Source organism: Equus quagga, chromosome 1 (genome assembly GCF_021613505.1).
Source record: "Equus quagga isolate Etosha38 chromosome 1, UCLA_HA_Equagga_1.0, whole genome shotgun sequence".
NCBI classification, from domain to species: Eukaryota; Metazoa; Chordata; class Mammalia; order Perissodactyla; family Equidae; genus Equus; species Equus quagga.
Genome location: NC_060267.1, coordinates 56,767,363 through 56,787,014, shown reverse-complemented (window position 1 = coordinate 56,787,014; position 19,652 = coordinate 56,767,363). Strand labels below are relative to the sequence as shown.

At 47.7% G+C, this 19,652-nt stretch overlaps 1 protein-coding gene across 1 annotated transcript in view; it reads left to right on the top strand.

Annotated features, from left to right (window-relative positions):
* Window positions 1-19,652, top strand: part of CACNA2D4 (calcium voltage-gated channel auxiliary subunit alpha2delta 4) — a 105,239-nt gene that overhangs the window by 27,146 nt on the left and 58,441 nt on the right. Inside the window, exons 15-22 of the mRNA XM_046642079.1 lie at window positions 481-561; window positions 1,130-1,204; window positions 4,274-4,360; window positions 4,905-4,976; window positions 14,532-14,593; window positions 15,574-15,641; window positions 17,830-17,875; window positions 17,967-18,064. Of these exons, the coding sequence (XP_046498035.1) occupies window positions 481-561; window positions 1,130-1,204; window positions 4,274-4,360; window positions 4,905-4,976; window positions 14,532-14,593; window positions 15,574-15,641; window positions 17,830-17,875; window positions 17,967-18,064 (589 nt within the window). The remainder of the gene's footprint in view (window positions 1-480; window positions 562-1,129; window positions 1,205-4,273; window positions 4,361-4,904; window positions 4,977-14,531; window positions 14,594-15,573; window positions 15,642-17,829; window positions 17,876-17,966; window positions 18,065-19,652) is intronic.

Genomic DNA, 19,652 nt, shown 5'->3' with positions numbered 1-19,652 from the left:
AGGGATACAGGGCTCAAGGGGCTGCCTCCCAGCCTTCCTGCAACACCACACTTCACCCACCAGGGCGGGCAGTCTCTAACTTGTTCGTAAAGTCCTCTAGCGAGCTTTGCATCCTCATCTGGTCAGGAAAGGTTTCCCGACAGCCCTGTGTGTTTCAGGGCGCCCGCAGAGAAGAGTCCCTGGGATTCTGATCCATCAGCCTCTGCTATGAAAATTAATATTTCATTCAACTTTGTATTTCATTTAAATATTACAACTTAAATATTAATACTGGACATTAATCTTCCCAGTAGCTGCGATTACTCCCAGGGCATCTTCTGGGAGGTTCTAGATTTTTTCCCAGGGAGCTCAGCCTAAAATCTAACTGCAGAGGAAGGATCACATGAGGCCCCTCCTGGGCTCTAAGAAGGCAGAGGGTCCAGTCGGGCCCTGTGCAGGGGGAAGCCAGGTCTCCCCCGACCCTGGTGTTTCTCCTTCCAGCGATCCCATGGCATTCTCCTGGGTGTGGTGGGCTCTGATGTGGCCCTGAGAGAGCTGATGAAGCTGGCGCCACGGTACAAGGTGAGCCTGGGTCAGGAGCCTGAGCAGGGTTCACAGGCAGCCAAGGAGCCACCCCACCAGGCTCAGGAGCCCCTCTGCAGGCAGTGCAGCTAAGCCCCGTGCAGGCCAGGGCCCCACCATCCCACCCCTGGAGAAGTGCAGGCACTGAGCATGGGAACAGGGGCTTGGACTCCTGGGACCCTTTGTCACCACCAGCACTGCCTTGCTTTGTGAACTTTAGCAAGTTCTTTCCCTTCCTGGTGCCTCAGTTTCTCAATGTGCTCTGCCATGCCGTGCAGTCCTGTTTTGGGAGTAAGTGAGATGATCCCATCAAAGCACCTGGAGTGTGTGGTGGGAAAGAGGCCAGGTGGTGATTGGTATTGTTACGGTTGCCGTAAAGGCAGAATTTGGAAAGGAATTCCAAATTAGTAGCTGGAAGCACGGCACTTGCTCAGTTATATTGCTATGTGAAAAACTCACTGCTGTGAGCTGCCATCTTTAACCATCCTGTGGTCCCCAACCCCTTCCCAAGTCCAGTTCTCCAATATACGCAACAAGTCTAATGCCCCCCAACCCCTGTCTTTGGCAGCTCGGAGTGCATGGATATGCCTTTTTGAACACTAACAATGGCTACATCCTCTCACATCCTGACCTCCGACCCCTGGTAGGTAAAGATCTTATTTGCCTTGGAATCCTAAGTATAAGGGATTTGGGGGTAATTCATAAAACAGTTAAATTTGGCTCCATTTAAGAACCCAATGGGTAATATGAGAAAAAAATTAAGGCGTAGTCCCTGATTTGAAATTGCTTATAATCTAGCGGGAGAGACAAGGCAAAAATACACGGACAAATTGATGAACCGTCTGGAGAGGATGTAGTGAAGTAAGCAGTTTTCTCTGTAGGACATAGCCGTACGCTCCTGTCACTGCCTCAATTGCTCTACACTCCCTCTTGGAGTCTGACAGTGGTATCAACTCCAGGGGCCCACCCCAGGGGGTATGAACACTGTCGAGTTAATAAAAATGTCAGGGGAGGAATCTCATGGCGGGAGGCAGCAGAGCTGAGGCTCCTCACAGTTTGTCTTAGGATGTGTTCCCAAGCGCTCATCCCTCCTTCCTAGCTCCCTCCGTCCTGATACAGGGGCTGAGGACATTTCCAAATGCATTTAACTATACAACCAATGGCCAAGAGACAGTTGCATCATTTTTATCTAAAAATTCTGCCTCCAGGGCTAAGGGCTCCCTGCTGCCTCTGGTCATGGCATTGGCCACTGTTCATGGCGATAATGGCCACACCTCTCAGTGTGATTGTTGGGGGCAGTGGAGAAAGGGAAGTTAAAGTCCTAGAGGAATTTAGCCCTTTTCCCTCTACCAGACTCACGCTGAATTGAAGACGGCACCTGAGGACAGTGGCTAGCAGAGCACCTTTCCGAGAACCTATTCAGGGGCTCGTCTGCCCCAGATGCCACTTGGAGAGATCAGTCTAAGCCACATTCCACTCTGTTTAGTTCAGATAGATACTGAGTGTCCACAAGGCAACTGATTGAGCTATTTAGGGCAAAATATAGGGGTTCTGAGTAGAGAGAGATCAGAGAACACTGGAAACCACTCTGTCTTCCCAATTCAGACTCTGCTGGGCAAGTATCTGCTCCTATAATGGGTCATTGACCTATACCAGTGGGTTCTGTTGGGGGCAGCCCCAGTGCCAACAAAATTACTCACTAGAGAAATAATAAATATGTGATCCTGGCGCTGACTTGTACAAATACGGGGCACTGATCAGAAACCTATCTGTCTCCATCTATGTAATCTGGAAGAATACAAGGCTTCAACCAATCAATTCATATTGTGGACCTACCATGTACCTACTCTTATAATGCTCTGAAGAATACTATAAACAGAAGTTATAGTTTAATTAAGGAAATAGATGACACACAAAGAGACCTACACAAATGAAACAATTAGAGAATAATACCATGCAGAACATTATTACATAACGAAAGATACAGTAAACCCAACATAACGAGATTCCTAAGGAAAGCACTATTAATTTATGATAGACATTATGGAAAACACTAGTAGAGTTAAAAAAACGAAAAATAATAGAGGATATGCCTAGTAATAAATTGAAAGAGGGTCAAGAGGCATAGTTTTGGCCTGAAATCTTTCTATGTCAGTGCTCAAGTAGGCTAATTAACAAGTAAAATTTTGGTTTTAATTAGAGGAGCTAAAGATGATCTTTCAGGTATCATCAGGAATTAGGAAATGGTAATGAATGAAGAATGTCACACGTCACTCAAAAGAAACACATCGAGTGTAAGAGACAGCAGGTCAGTGCTGTTTGTCACGAGTATGGACATCAATAAGGCCAAGGATGGGAACGTCATCCAAGCGTGAGTGAGGAGAAAAAGAGAAGGATGAGAGGGGGACACTGTTGTGGCAGTTATACTACACATCTCGTGGCCAGGCAAGAATAAGGATACTTTCTTGGGGGGAAAAAACCTGGCAGAAGCAAGATACACAGTGATAGAGGACTTCAGCCATTCGAGCATCTGCAGGGGCCCCATTCTGCTAAAAAGTAGACCCTCTGATTAAGTTCTTAACTTACCTGATGATAAAACTATCCTCTTTCCTCTTTTCATAAGATTGCTAAACTTAACCTGGGAATGCCTAATAGTGGCTAACTTGATGATATCTGTCTTAGCATCAGAGAAAGAGACAGAAACAGAGAGAGAATGAGAAGTCAGGACCAGAAAATAATAATAACATTCAAAGAGTGTTGACTAATGGCTCTGTGTCAAGCTGGAGGGAGGTCTTTATTAGGCACTGCAGAATCTGGCTGTCCTTGGCTCTACCTCATTCAGAAAGTCTATCAACAAGATGAAAACACAGAAGGCAGATGCCACAAAGTCTGGAAGGTATGGCTAGTACAAGTGAGAAAATTAGTATTCAGAAGGTATTCTTCTAAAACAATGGGCTGAAACATATTAGGGATGCATGGAAAGCTCTGCAAAATACTTGATGCTCAAGTATAAGATTATGAAGACGTAATTTAACAGTGCATCACATGAGGAAGGCCAAGGGGATTCCATTGACTGAAAACTCCATTTGAGCTGCCGGGGCAGAGTAGCCGTCCAGGAAGTCCAGCAGAATCAGAGGCAGCAGTCAGAGCTCTATGATATTTTGGTCCATACAAGTCAAACCCTGCACCACACTAGTCAGACCCCATCTGAAACGTTGACTTTGTCCTGGGCACTCTGTTTTGGGAGTGACATTGACAAAGGAAAGCATTTTCCAAGGGAGCCGAGGCATCTGCAAACTGGAAATGTCTAGCTTGAAGAAGCAAAGTCTTAGGAGTGACAAGCACCTTTGAAAATCTCAAGGGTTGTCAGGTGGAGGACGTTCTGTGTAGCTCCAGAAAGAACCAAGACCAACGGGTAAAGTCACAGGGAGACAGACTTCAGCTCGGTGTGAGGAGGCGCTTCCTGGAGGGGAGAGCTGTCCGCAGCTGTGACGAGCTGACTGCAAAGTAGAGGCTCCCCATCGCGAGGACGACACTCAGACCCACAGAGCACCTGTCACAAGCTCTGGCAAGGGAAGCTCTGCCTCGGGCAGAAGCGTGGCCAGATAACCTTGATTTTAAGGGTACACCTGAGAGGCTTTAGAGACAAGAGGAAACTTGAGCAGGCCCTTATGCTGACCTCGTGTTTCTCTTCCTGACCTGCCCGTTCCAGTACAGAGAGGGAAAGAAACTGAAGCCCAAGCCTAACTACAACAGCGTGGATCTCTCTGAAGTGGAGTGGGAGGACCGAGCGGAAACCGTGAGTCGGGGAGAGGAGCTGCTTTGGCTCGACAGCCAATGCACTGGTCAGCTGCGTGGCTGTAAGCTCTTAAATCACTCTATTCCTCTCAGTCAGAGCCTTTCCAAGCCCAAGCCAGAAGCAACTTCTATAATGGGCAATTCTTTCAACAACTTTAAAAATACAACCCTGTCTTCCTGAATCATAAGGATTACTGAGGCTGAATGAGGTCATGTCTATAAGCTACAGAGTTTGAGTTCTAGTGATGTTTTAGTCTGGCTTTTGGTGTTAGTAGCTCATCCTAGAGGAAATTGTGTCTCAGTAATATGACACTATGTGCCCTCATGCATCAGTCCATGTTGGAGGATTATCTTGTGAATGTTTAGAGTTACAAGCTAAAGGGAACCCAGATTAGGTCTATGGGTCCTCCCAGTATTCTGCTCAGAGAAAAAAGGGGAAAACCAAAAGCATCCCTCGGCATCACCTCCAATCTGGTCAGTAAAGCCCAGTGCCCTCCACCCCAGTGCGAGCCAAGGAACTAACGCTGTTATCTTTCCTCTTGAAGCTGAGAGCAGCCATGATCAATGGGGAAACAGGCTCTTTCTCTTTGGACGTGAAGGTTCCGCTGGACAAAGGGGTAAGGTGCTGGAGAGAGTCAGGGTCTGGTCCCAGGAGGCAGCATCACAGTTAGTTGAGCTTTGGGGTGGTGACAAGGGACTTGGACTTACCTGATTAGAGCTTAAGACTTGAATGCTTGCTGCAGCGCAGAGAGCTGGATTGGAGGGCACATCCCAGTGCGCATCAGCCCCAGGGAGGCATCTGGCCGACGAGCCACCACACACGTCAGTGCTTGCTCTTCGGAAGCTACTGAGCCGGGCAGCGGGTTAGCCCGAGTCACTTACAGCTCTTCTTTCTTCCTTAGGCTACCTGCTATCTGGCCCTTTTGTTGTTTATGATGGAAAGGGGAAAAGCGACAGTTGATTTTGCAAATTATTAGCAGCTCTTGTAAAACATGATATATCGGGAAAAGTGGAAAATAATTGCTATTCCCTGTAGCTGATTTTCATCTACTGTAACCACAGACAATCAAGAATCGATGCCCTCACTGATACAACTCGTCTTCACAGACAAGCACATAATGATGATATAAAAAATCATTTCATCTTCTCATTTAAAAGGTTCCAATGCATTCATACGGAATTTGCAATGTCCCTTGACATATTTACAAATGTCACCTCCTCCCTAAAAGCCACCCCCACCTCCTCCTCCTGTTGCCCATCTGCCTCAGCTAAAAGAACACGGGCATCTGTCTGCAACAATTAGACCCAAGTTCTTCCACAAACACAGACCTCCGTGGAAGCCAAACAAGAAAGCACAAGGAAGGAAAAGCAATTCATTGCATTCCTTTTAGACGCATGCGCTGATTCTCACTGGGACCAGTGTCTGCCTGCCCTTTATAAGCTCTGGGCTGAGAAGGGCCTCCTTTAGGCAGACTAGGCAATAGCAGTGATGCAAGGCCAGCAGCTCCTTCTCCTGATCCAAAAAAGGGGAGGTTTCTTCCACACACCTCTGCCTTTACCCTAACCAGACTCCTACTCACATGCACAAAGGAGCCTTCAGCTAGCCCGGCCCTGCCAGAGCATTTAAGGTAGGACTTGTTTTCACGCTATAATGAAAAATTTAACCTGCACTTGGCACACAGCATCTTCAGGACGTTTGGGCGTGGCTGTACTTTATCAGATTCAGAGAGCGGATGCAGCCAGTGTGGTTTGTCTTCCCATCTTTCCTCTCAGTGCCCAGAGTTCTCCTGCTGCCTTCACGTGTCCCAAAGCTACCAAGGGAGAACCCTCACCAGATCCAAGCAGTCCAAACTTCTCCCAAAACCTCTGCCCATTCCTTCGAAATTTGTCATCGCTGCTAATAAGCCACCCAGGTTAAATTTACCATTTAGCAAAGGCTTCCTGGCACGTGGGTGCTTTAACAGAAAGAAGTAGGGTGACAGTGGTCATGATCGTGACCGTGATGGATATGTCATAACACATAGGTGTTCACGCCTTACTCCTGCTACTAGTAATAATAGTAATTGCAATAATAATGGCAGCTAACATTTATGAGAAACTAGACTAAGCTCTTTATAAGTATCCACTCAGTTAACACTCACAACCCTATGATGCAGGTACTAGCCTATCCCCATTTACAGATGAGGAAATTCAGAGGCAAAACTTGCCCAAGGTTGCCTAGATGATGAATTGCAAAGCCCACAAGTGTCTGATTCTACACCACACACTTTTAGCCATTATTGTATAAGGCCTTTCTGTAGGACTGGCCCTGAGTTCTTAACTCACTCACCAGCCTTAGAGATTCCCAGGAGTGTCTTCAGAACAGCATATCTATTCCATCTTTGAAAGTCCTTGCCTTCTCCTCTCCATCTTCCCCACTGTATCATACTCGGCCCTCTTTAACTGGTCATCTCTTTACTCTCACGCCCGGAAGCTACCGTGCCTGGACCGTGTGTAGGACGCTGTGGTGGGATAAAAGCCATACGGAGGGGTCCAGCCTCTCACGGCTCTGATCCACTGTGATGCTTCTCCCCCAATGTTGCTACATTTTGTTCACTACCACCCGCTCTGTCTCCCCTACGTGTCCTCCTTTTTCAACAGTCACATTCGGTCCCGTGGTTTTCTTGCCTGCCAGGCTATCCCAGTGGTGCCCTTCACCTGACAAGCTTGTTCCTCAGTAGAAACACTCTTCAGGTCTAGGCCAAGGGAGGCTTTCTTAAAGCATTGTGGGAATATCTGTTAGCATTCCAGCCATCCTCCTGGCAGCTGATAACCTGTTTTGTTGTTTTCTCCAGAGGATTTTACAGGCATCCTTATTTTCCACAGATCAATCCAGACCTTTCTCCATCTCCACTAAAGTCCAGACAGGCAACAATGGTGGCATTACCAAGGACAGTAGGAGCAACCCCAGCATAATTTAGAGCAGGACTCACAAACTCAAAAACCTTTAGGGCCAGATAGGCCATGTTCAGAAATGTGAGTGAGGGGAGCAGACAAGCCTTGGTACTGGGGTGCTGGGAGCTGTGGAGGACTGGAGAGCACACGGGCTGTCTAAAGGAGCCAGTTAGGAATCCTTATGTTTAAATGTGTGCAACTAATTCCAAAGGCAGTAACAACACACTCTGGGCTGACAGGTAGGATATCAAACTTGTAAGCAGTCCAGCTTTGGCCTGCACGCCTAGATGGCAGGCTGTTTGCCCCAAAATGTGGACCAGTAACAGGCATCATAATTTCTAACCCATCAGTACCATCCTGGTCAGATATCCTGGGACATGTTTAAAAGAACAAACCAGAAAATCAAAGTATCCTGGAGAATCTTCTCCAGGACGCTTTTTATCATTTTCGCGCTGTTTGATGGTTTAGAACAAATAATTAGCAATGAACGAGGGAGAGCGGTAGACAGCGTGTTCTGTGCTAGCCTTCGGGTGCTGACTTGGGTGCACAGGGTGCACACACACGCACACACCAGCAGCTGGCACGGCAGTTAGAGCAGCTTCCCCCGTATTCCTCCAGCGCCTTCTAATCCCTGTGCACTGGGTTTGGGGAGGTGACATCACAGTGCTCTGTGGCACGCTCTCATTCTCTTCTCTTTCTCCCTCTTTCTCTCTCTCCCTCTTTCTCTCTCTCTCTCTCAGCCTCTCTCTCTCTCTCTCTCTCTCTCTCTCTCACACACACACACACTCCTTCTTTTTCTGGCAAAGGTAGGCGATCTATTGAAAGGGGAGATTGTTCCTACACCTCTTTACTCACCTTCCAAACCTCTCCAGCTCTCTTTCTCCTAACAGGGTTCAGGAACACCTTCTCTTTCTCTCCTTCTTTCTTCCTTTTGCTTCACCTTAAAGTTCTCAAAGTTCTGATTCCAGTCGTGAGGGAGTAGCTTGCATTAGACTAACCCTCCGGTAGATAACAATTATAAACCTTGACAAAATAGAAAAACAAACATTTAAAGGCATGTGAAATAGACTAAAAGCCGTCAGAAACAAGGATCTAAGGGGTTTCAACCCTTGAATCAAGAGAACTGCACTGGGTGAGAGACACGTTTACGTGGTTTGTTCCCTGAAGGGCACGCCCCAGTCCATTTGGAATGGAACAGCTAGAATTCAAGCAGAAAGCTGTAGTTACCATCTTGAGGCATCAGAGAACAGAATCTGGGCTCCCAGAGTGCCCAAAAATGAGGGGAGGGACTCTAGAAATGGATCTACAGGTGTGCCAGCCCCAACATATATATACAAAGTCCTCTGAAATTCTGGGCTTCCCTCCAAACTGCAAACACACAGGGAGACTCGAAGTACCCAGTAGAAAGCAACAATTGGAAAGATGAAAATCGGAACAAGGATTTCCGCTACTGCCTATGGTAGTGGGGACAATTGAAAGCCAAATTCTAAGCCACACCAAGGTGGAGAGGCTTGGTAAACACCTCAGGAGTTCCTTTGAAACACAGAAGAGCTACACTTTAGGAGTAAAGACTATGACCAAGACCAAGGGATACACCCCAGACTTAAAGACAACATTGAAACAGACTCACCCTAACAAAAATGTAAATCTAAGCCTCCACAGACTCAAGGTGATCAGCCAATCTTTTACCTGCTGGTTAAAACAGAAATCATCCCTCTTCAGAGGAAGGCAAAGTACCTACAACCCATTCTTCACAATAGCCAGTACAATAAAAATTATAAGACACACGAAGAAACAGGAAAATGTGATGCATGGTTAAGAGAAAAAACAGTCTTAGAAACTGACCCAGCGATGACCCAGCTATTAGAATTAAAAGAAGGACTTTAAAGCAGATATGAGAAATATGCACAAGGAATTAAAGGAAAAGACAGTCACAGTGAGCAACTAGGAGAATCTCAGCAGAGAAGTGGTTAGGATTTGACCAAACAAGCAGAACCACTACAAGTGATATTAATATAGGGTTTTATTCTAGGGGTTAGACCTTATGAAATTGTGGGCGCTGGTGAAGAAGTCTACAGAAGGCTGGCGTCTCGGCATCTAGTGGTGAGGTTGACGTCATCGTAGGGCAGCAGGGCCAGCAGTTGAGAAGGGAAGCTGGATGAGATGTGGGGAAAAGCAAGGATAACCTAGACCCCATGAGAAAAAACAGGAACCCACGAGGACAAACTAAAAACCACATCTGTCTCTCACTACCTCCAAACACAATGATGTGGGTGACCTACAGAAGGAGCCAGTGCCCTTCACATGGAGCTGCCCACTCACTGGGCTCAGATCTCAGAGAAACCAAAGGAAGAGATCCAGTGGCAGCTGAGGGAGCTTTGATTCTGGCTGCTGCCCCATGCCAAGAAGGTAAGACAACAGATGAGAGCAAGCTGCAGCTGCAGATACACTTCAGTAAAGTGGCTGCTACTTCTCTTCTGCCTTATGACCTCATGCAAACTTCTCTTCTGGCCAACCCTAACATGGAACCATACAGGGAAATGAGTCCAGAAATGCAGTACTAGCTTAGTTAATTTGACACAATATAAAACCACCATAAGAACCAAATGGAAATTCTAAAACTAAAGAGTACAACATCTGAAATGAAATTTTTACTGGGTAGGCTTAACAGCAGGTTGGAGAAAAAAGAGAGACAGTGAACTCGAAGATAGATGAATAGAAATTATCCAATCTGAAGAACAGAAAGAAACTTTTGAAAAAAAATTATCCCTGTTACCTGTGGTCTAACATATGCCCTTGGAGTTCCAGAAGGAATGGAGCAGAAAGAAAGTATTTGAAAAATAGTGCCAAAAATGTCCTGAATATGGTGAAAACCATCAACCAACAGAGGTAGGAATCTCAGTAAACCGCAATCAGGATCAAAAGAAAACCATGCCTTGGCGTACCACGGTGCACCTGCCGAAAAAGCAAAGACAAGGGGAAAATCTTAAAGGAGCAAGAGGAAATCAATAATAGATGACGGCTGACTTCTCACCAAAAACAACAAAATAATATTTTTAAGATGCCAAAAGAAGAAAAACCTGTCAACCCAAAATTCTATATAGAGAGAAAATATCCTTCCAAAAAGAGGTGAAGTAAAGACGTTTTCTGATAAAATAGAAAAGCGTTCATCACCATCCAACCTGCACTACAAGAAATGCTGAAGGAAGTTCTTTAGGCTGAAGAAAAATGACACAGATGGGGGCCGGCCCCGAGGCCGAGTGGTCAAATTCGCACGCTCCACTTTGGCGGCCTGGGGTTTCACCAGTTCGGATCCTGGGCGGGGACCTAGCACGCTCATCAGGCCATGCTGAGGCAGCGTCCCACATAGCCGCAGCTAGAATATACAACTATGTCCTGGGGGGCTTTGGGGAGAAAAAGAAGAAAAAAAAGGAGACTGGCAACAGATGTCAGCTCAGGTACCAATCTTTAAAAAAAAAAAAAAAGACAGATGAATACTCAGATCTGAGTTTCCATACATGGGGAAATGAACAGCACTAAAAATGGTAAATATGTGGGTTAATATAAGACTTCACTTATTCTTTTTAACTTCTCAAAAAGACGACTGACTATTTAAAGTAAAAATTTTGACATTGTACTGTAAGGTTTATAATGTACGCAAGTGTAAGAGGTATGGCAACGACGGCACATGGTGGGTTTATCCCAAGAATGTAAGGCTATCTGACACTGAAAAAACTCAATCAATCAATCGAATTCACTACAGTAACAGAATAAAGGAGAAACACCACATGGTCATTTCAATGGATGCTGAAAGAACATTTGACAAAATGTCACTGAGAACAGAAGGAAACCGCTTCAATGTGATAAAAGTCATCGATGAAAAAACTAACTTTTAATGGTAAAATATTGAACACTTTCTCCCTAAGACTGTGAACAAGGGCAGAATGCCTGCTTTTACCACTTCCGTTCAACATCTCACTGGACCTTGCAAGGACCTACCCTTGCAATAAAGCAATGAAATAAAATAAAAGGCACAAAAATTAGACAGAAAGACATAAAACTGTCCTCATTCCCAGACAAAGTGATTGTTTATGTAGAAAATGCCAAGATCTGCAAAACAACTACTAGAACTAATAGACAAATTTAGCAAATTCACAGAGCACAAGGTCAATATTGTTAAAACCAATTGTATTTCCACATATAGCAGAAAACAATTGGAAAATGAAACTATTTTTAAGTTCTAAGTTCAATAGCATCAAACAATGTAAAATACATAAAGTAAAATAAAAACATAAAAGTTTTAAGAATAAATTTAACAAAGACATATATGACACTACACTGAAAACTCTGTAACACTGCAGGAAGAATGTCAAAGAAAAACTAAACAAGTAGAAAGCTGTAACCATGCTTCTGGATTGTAAGGTCAATATTGCTCACATGTCTGTTCTCCCCAAACTGATCTACAGGTCCAACGCAATCCCAAGCAAAATTTGCATAGACTTCTTCTAGATACAGGAGAAGAAGGTAAACAGAAGAAGCTGATTCTAAAATTTACAGGAAAATGCAAAGAACCTAAAATGGCCAAAACTACCTTGAAAAAGAACTAATTTGGATGATCCCCACCACCTGATTTCAAAACTAACTAGAAAGCTCCAGTAAGCAAGCAGAGTGGTATTGACATAGCAATAGACAAAGGGGTAGAGAATCTGGAAATAAATTCACATATTGCCAACTGATTTTCAATAAAGACGCCTTGGCAAGTAACGGAGAAAGAAAAATCTTTTTGAGAAATAGTGCTGGAACAACTGAAGAAACGTGTGAAAAAAATAAATGCTGAGCCGTATCTCACACCACACACACAAATTAATTTGAGATGGATCCCAGCCCTCAACGTAAAAGCTGGAACTATAGGCTTCTACAGGAAAACATAAGAGAAAGGTCTTCACAACCTGAGCTTGTGCAAAGATTTCTTAGACAAAAAACCAAAAGCACTAAACATAAAATAAAATTTGATAAATTGGATTTCATCAAAAGCAAAGTTTCTGCTCATCAAAGGCACCATTAAGAAAATTTGAAAAGCAAGGTACGAACTTTATGCAGAATACATAAAGAACTCCTACAGATTACTAACAAAATGATTAACAACCCAGTAAAAAACGGGCAAAATGCTTGAGCAGACACTTCACAAACAAAGATGTACACGTGGCCAACAAGCAGGGGAAATATGCTTACCATCCTTAGTCATCAGGGAAATGCAAACTAAAACTACAGTGACATTCTATTTCACACCCTCTATGCTGGCTAAAATTTAAAAGGCTGATAACACCAAATTCTGGCAAAGATATAAAGAAATTGGAACTTGTACATTGCCAGTGGAAGTATAATAAAATGACTTTGCAAAATTGTTGGCAGTTTGCCTTTATAGGCAAACATACATTTAGCACACAACCCAGCAATCCCATTCGTAAGTATTTATTAAGAGAATGAAAACATACGTCCACAAGAAGACTTGTTCAAGGATATTTATAGCAGCTTTGTTCATTATAAGCCCCAATCTGGAAACACCCTGGATGCCCACTGACAGGTGAAAGTAAAGGAAAACTAGCGCATCCTCACATTGGAGTACCACTCGGCAATAGAAGGAGAAATACTCCTGCACACTCAACAACATAGACAGATCGCACAGACATTACGTTAAGCAAAAGAAGTCAGACGCAAAAGAATACATACCATAAGAACAGGCAAAACCGATCCATGATAGAATTCAGAACACAGTTCGCCCATGGAGGGGCGGGGCGGGAATGACTGGAAGGAAACAGAGATTTTAGAGGATGCAAACATTGCATATCTTGATTGGGGAAGGTAATTATGTGGCTGTATATGTTTATCAAGACTACTGGAATGGTACACTCAAGATCGGACTATTTTGCCTTTTTCTTTAATTTGAAAAAATGGAAAAATTTAAAAGACGGCCCCCAAATCCGACACTCAAATCAGCCCCACCTTGGAGCATGGGGCTCCCAAGGCCATCACCGCCCTTGCTGGCTCCCAACTGCCCATGACTACTGTGAGGAGAGAAATTGGAGAGAGGATCTGACTGAAGCAGGGGAGGTGGGAGGGCATCACATGGGATGAGGCCGGTGCTAGAGAATCATTCACTTGGGTTTGCTCTAAAGGCGGTTTCCTATAGAAAACATCTTTTTGCTACCCTCTCACCCTGTGTCCCTTCCAACATCTCCAGCTTCCAAAATGGAAGAAGAAAAGACGGAGAGACGTGAAGGTGATTTGAACAGCCCCTATGCCAATTACCACATGTGGCTTTCCCAGTGATGTATGCTTGTGTCTGCCAATAGGACAATCCATAGAGCTTCAGAGCCCAGAGCAAATACTGCTCTTCCCTATGCCCACCCACGTGCATTAAACCACACTCACACCCTCACAGCAAGCTGATGTAGGAGATGCCATTGTTAATCCTGATTTACAGGTGAGAACATTGATGCCTAGAAAAGTGAAGTAACTCACCCCAGAGCACACAGCTCATCAGCAGCCGAGCCGGGCTTAAATCCAGCCGTCCGACACCCAGCCCATGCCCTCAGCCACTGTCTGCACCATCTGGTACCCTAGCCCATACAAATCCAACACCCAAAAGATGGCAGCTTTGAAAGGAAAAAGAAGTTGTGAAGGGTGACTTGGCCCTGGGAAGGGTTTAGTGGAGGGTCGGTGCCCCCAACGCTCCCTCGGCCACACTGAAGAGAGGAGAAGGTTGTGGGGAGGTCGTGCACATATGAGCTCCAGAAGCTTTGAGTACAAACTGGCAGCCTCCTCTCTGGTCCCATCCGAACCCTAGAGTCACTGTCAACACTGCACTGTCCAAACACAGCAGTCTCCAGCCACAATGGAAATCTAAACTCCCATTGACTAAACTTTGAAAAGTCCCTTCCTCAGTTGCACACTTCAAGTGCTCAACGACCGCATGTGGCTAGTGGCCACTGTGTGGGACAGCGCAGGTCTCGGCCTTGGTCCTTTAGTCCAGGCAACCCCCAGGGCTGCCTTCTGCTGGGCCTGGGGGTGATGTGCCCCTGGGTGTCAACAAGACGAGGCGTGTGGTGATCGTCGAGCTGGTGAGAAGGGAGGGAAGTGCACAGAGGTGACGAGACCATGAGGGCTTTGTGGGGGCAGGCAGGTGGCATGGGCAGGTGCTCGTCTCCAGCCAGCCCTTGTCCTTTCTGGTCTTTCAGAGGAGAGCCCTTTTCCTGGCCAATGACTACTTCTTCACGGACATCAGCGACACTCCTTTCAGGTGAGGGGCCTGTTTTTGTTGGCAGGGGGAGGGGTGGGGGGAGCAAGACTACCAACAACTCAGAGTAGAAAAAGATCCAGGTCCGCATTCAGGAAATTTGGTGTCTAGACCTGCTTTGCCAGTGTAGCCTAGTGTGCAGGTTCTGGAGCCAAACTTCTAGGGCTTGAACCCCAACTCCACGACTTACAGGCTGTGTAACCTTAGTCAAGCTACTTAATCTCTCTGTGCCTTAGATGTCTCCTCTTTAAAATGGGGGTAATAATAGTAGCAGCTTCTTGACAGTACTGTGAGGATTAAATGAGATAATCTACTTAAAACTTTTAAAACAATGCAATTGTAAGATGAAAAATCAAACTTGAAGATCTCTTAGGTTCCTTCCAACTGTGTAAATATTCAACTCTAAGCACTATGCAGATTAGGAAACAGAGAGCCTTTATCTCTGAATTACCTCGTTCCTCAGTGAAGGGGTTCCGGGCCCTGACTGCTCAGGAGAACCCCTGAGGAGTATGGAAAGCAGCCAATGCCCAGGCCCCTTCCAGAGCAGCTGACCCAGAGCTCCCGGGCGGCCCAGGCGCCAGCATCTTTAACAGCTCCCTGGGTGGCTCAGACGTTTAGGGAAGGTTCAAAAGCCATGTGTCACCAGGAGAGACAGGGAGGCACGGGGGACTCCCCAGGCCAAAAAGGATGAGGCTGTTGGTAGGACCCTGTGAGACCCGGGGTCCCTGAGAGGTCACGATGTGTCTTGATTAAAACGGGGGCTGGGGGAGCTCATGGCCTGTAGAATTTCCAAGGTCCTTCTCAGGAACAAGGGCTGATGAAACAGTAGAAACGCTGCCTCAGTTCTGGAGGGGACAACCCCCGAGGCCAGGGCAGAACCGGAGCGTGTTGTGCCCGCCGAGGCGTGCAGAGCGCGGGAGGAGGGACGAGGGAGCGGGCGGGGGCGGCGCGGGCGGTGAGCGCGCTGCTCTGCTCTCCCGCAGTCTGGGCGTGGTGCTCTCCCGGGGCCACGGAGAACACATCCTTCTGGGGAACACGTCTGTGGAAGAAGGTGGGTTGACGCCAGGTCCTGGTGGAGAGTTCAGAGGACAGAGTGGATTCTCCTGGGATCGTGGGCGGGCAGAGCTGGTTTGACGCCTCCCACGTCCCCGGCTTGAGAGCAGACTCTCAGAGCAGGGCTGCCTGGCAAGGAGCAGTCTGTGTGTCCCAGGTACCCTGAGCATCCAGGACCTGCCAGTCAGTCGGCAAAACGGCAAAGCCTAAGACTTGGCGAGCATGCACCGTCAGGTTCTGGAAGGCTCTGCCGGCCAGGGGGACGGGCCTCAAGGGGGTGTGTCTCTGATCAAGGCTGATTCTACCTGTCGGAAGACTACCGACGGCTGAGCCGGAAGGCAGGGAAGAGTAAGGGAGCAGATCTGCACTAGTCGGCTAGGCGGCCGTAGCAAAGTGCTGCAGACTGTGTAGCTTGAACAACAGAAATGCCTCATCTCACGGTCCTGGAAGGAGGCTCTTGTGTGTCCTGGTAGCCCTGGGTGTCCGTGGCTTGCAGCTGCGGCTCTTCAGCCTTTGCCTCCGTCATCACATGGCTTCTCCCCTCCTGTGTCTCTATTTCCCCCCCCTCTTACAAGGACACCAGGCGTGTTGGATTAGGGCCCACCCTAGTGACCTCATCTTAACTTGATTACATCTGCCAAGACCCTATTTCCAAACAAGGTCACATTCACAGTAAGACTTCAGCATATCTTTTGGGGGGACACAATTCAACCCATAACAGGGGGCTTCTGGGAAGTGAAGCTGAGCCGGGTGGTGGGAAATGGTGGGGGAGGATGGGAGAGGGGGGCCCCATCCTCCCTAACCCCACCTGCTCATGGCTTGCAGCGACCTGAGCACCTTGAGAGAGCAAAACCTATATCGAGAGCTCAGGGACATCTCAGGAAGTCCCTGGAAGATGTGGCCACAATTCTATTTAATGCTCCCATTCTGTCTGTTCTTTACCATCCCTTGAGTGCGTTTCATCTCTCCATCGCTCTGCCACCACTCTAGACATTGGCACCTCTCTCCTGGACAACCACTGCAGCCTCCAACTAGTCTCCCTGCGTCTCCCTTCCTCTGAACTTCTGCCAGAGGGATCTTTCTAGAAAGGCCAAATCGGACTGTGTTACTGCTAAGGACCTTTCACGGCCTTCCACACCTCTTCCCTCTTCACATGCCGAACCCGCCCTGACCTGCTCTCCTCTCCAGCCCTCCCCCTTCAGGTCACTTTCCGGGAGTTGTCCCCCCTTCCCCACCCAGGCTGGGTAGGTCCCCAGCTACGTGCTTCCACATAACCGCTGCACTTGCCCTTTTGCAGCCTGTGCCCATGACACTGGAACACTCTCCTTCCCTGCCCCCCACTGTCCCCAAAACAATCAGCCCCCAGGCCCCCCTGATGCCTTCTTCCTTCCTCTACCCGGATATTCCCACGTCACATTGCTGCAGGGGGCAGAGGCTGCTGTCCCTGACCCACTTCTGTGAGTGAGACCCACCAGTGACCCAGGGGCTTGGAAGCATGGACCTGACTGGGCTTCCTGGGTTTCCTGTGGGGAATGGAGCATCACCCTTTTGCTATTTGCCTTGTGTCTGTGTCAATTCAGTACCCCTTTTAATGACTCCACAGATGCCCCCTTGGCCTTTCCGTCATCCTTTCCTTCAATTCAGTGAACCTTCATTGAGCATTTATTTATTTTTTAGCACTGAGTAGGTGCTCACTTGGGCATTTGTTCATTCATACATTCAATCAACAAACACATACTGAGCATATGGTCAGTGTAGGCGCCATGCTGGGCATGAGGCTACAGAGATTACACCAAACAGACATGGCCCATCTCTGGGCTCGTCTTTTGACTGGCCATTTAGCTTAGTGGAGAACAATGAAGACAATGAAGCTGACATCACTGGTTTCCAAGTATTAGCTCCTTGGGGGGAGATCCTAATCGGTGGGGTTTGGATATGAGGCAACGGGAAGAAAAGGCATTTCAGGAGCAACGCGGACAAAGGCATGGCATATGCAGACCCCATACTCCATGGATCATACAATAGGACCCCAGCACCATCCTATTGGTGAGTCCGACTCTGAGTGAGAACAAGGGAGAATGAGACCTCCTCTCCCCCGAGGACGCTTCCTGGCAGTTTATGAACAGTCCAGGCGCACATCCTCGCACAGTGGTGAGCACCGTGCCGAGTGTGAACTCTGGTTTCAGGCCTGCACGACTTGCTTCACCCAGATCTGACCCTGGCCAGTGACTGGTAAGTGGGAGAGTTGCTGCCCGGGGGGAGTGGAGAATGGGAGGGAGAAAGGGGGGATTTTCGAGGTAACGTTGACTCCCCTGAGCTCCAGGATCTACTGCACCACGGATATCGACCCCGACCACCGGAAGCTCAGCCAGCTAGAGGCCGTGGTCCGCTTCCTGACGGGGGAGGACCCAGACCTGGAGTGTGAGTGCCGCCTGCCCCTTTGGACTTTTCCTTGGGGGTCCCACAGCTCAGGACTTTGCAGGGAGGGCGGGCTGGGGGCGGCTGCCCTGCAGCCCTGTCTCTGGAGCTCACTGGTGGCTTAGGGAGAACAGGCACAGCCCGATCCACTGTGGGGCCGAGCTGGTGACGAGGCGTTCCTGGGGCTGTGGCAGCATACGTGTAACCCCACGTCAGGGACTGGGGGCTCTTTAAGCCTCTGTCACCCAAGCACTGCCAAGGTTCCAGAGAGCAGCTCGCACAGTGTAAGGTCATCAGCCTGCCCATCAGACACCCCCTAGCAGTGGGCCCCGGAGCCTGTAGCTGATGCTCTGCACCCCAGAGTCCTCATCCCTGCAGAGGAGGGTGTTTGACCGGACGGCCTCTTGCAGCCTGTGCTCTGTGAGTGTTTCTGATGCCTGGGTCTCAGGCTAACCTGGAAGTCCGCTACACTAATGCAACTGGTGAAACCACCGGGCCACACCCTCAGCGTGTCCTTCTCCTTCGTCTTTGGAAGAAGGAGCCAGTCATCCTGTCACATAAATGTCACCCTCGAGAGAGGACCCGCCTCCCCTGCTGGCCCGACAGGGCACTCATTTGTTCATTCATTCATTCCATCAACAAGTCTGTGCTGAGCACGGACTCTGTGCCAGCCCTGGGGCAGGCGCTGAGGCCACAGAGATGCCCCAGACGAGGCCCTCACTCAGAGAGCTTGTAATCTGGTGGAGAAGCCACATGATAAAGAAGCAAGCACCTGTGTGTAGATGTAGGTTATCAGGAATTGTGATAAGTCCCATGAACAAGGTGATGTCTGGGGAAAAAAATGGGGCCTGCGTTAAACGGATGGTCAGGGAAGGCCACCTCTGTCAGGAGGTGTCACTTAAGCTGAGGACAAAAAAGAGCCACCCAAGTGGCTTCGTGAGTATGGGATCTCATTTGGGGGCGATGAAAACATTGTGGAACTAGACAGAGGTGATGGCTACACGTCACTGTGAATGGACTAGATGCCCTTGAATTATAAACGCGAGAGCGGTTGGTTTTATATTATATGTTATATGAATTTCACCTCAATAAAAATAAATAAATTTTTTAAAGAGAGAGAAGGAAAAGAAAGAGCCACTCATGCAAAGAGAAGGGAAAAGAGCATCCACATCAAGGGAACAGTATGTGTAGGGGCTCTGAGGCGAAGTCACACCCACAGAATTGGCAAAAGGCCGATGTGTTGTGAGGGCGACGATTGGGAAGCAGTGTGATGAGAGTTGAGCTGGAGGGCGGGCTGGGCACGGATCGAACTCTGATGTTACTGAGGGGTTCTCCTACTTTACAGAACGGTAGAACTGGAAAGAGCCTTAGAAACCATTCAGTTCTACTCATGTGTGTTTGGGGTGGAGGAAATAAAGGATGAAAGAGGTGAGGTGACTTCCTCAAGCTCTCAAAGATGGTTATTTGTGTTCCAGACATGCATTCATAAGGACACCTTGTTCCCTGAAGTGCAGGGTTCCTGAGAAGGAACCTGGCTGTGTTCCTAACCGTGGAGGAGCTGAGTGGGCTGGTCTCCTTTATTCTGCCCCCA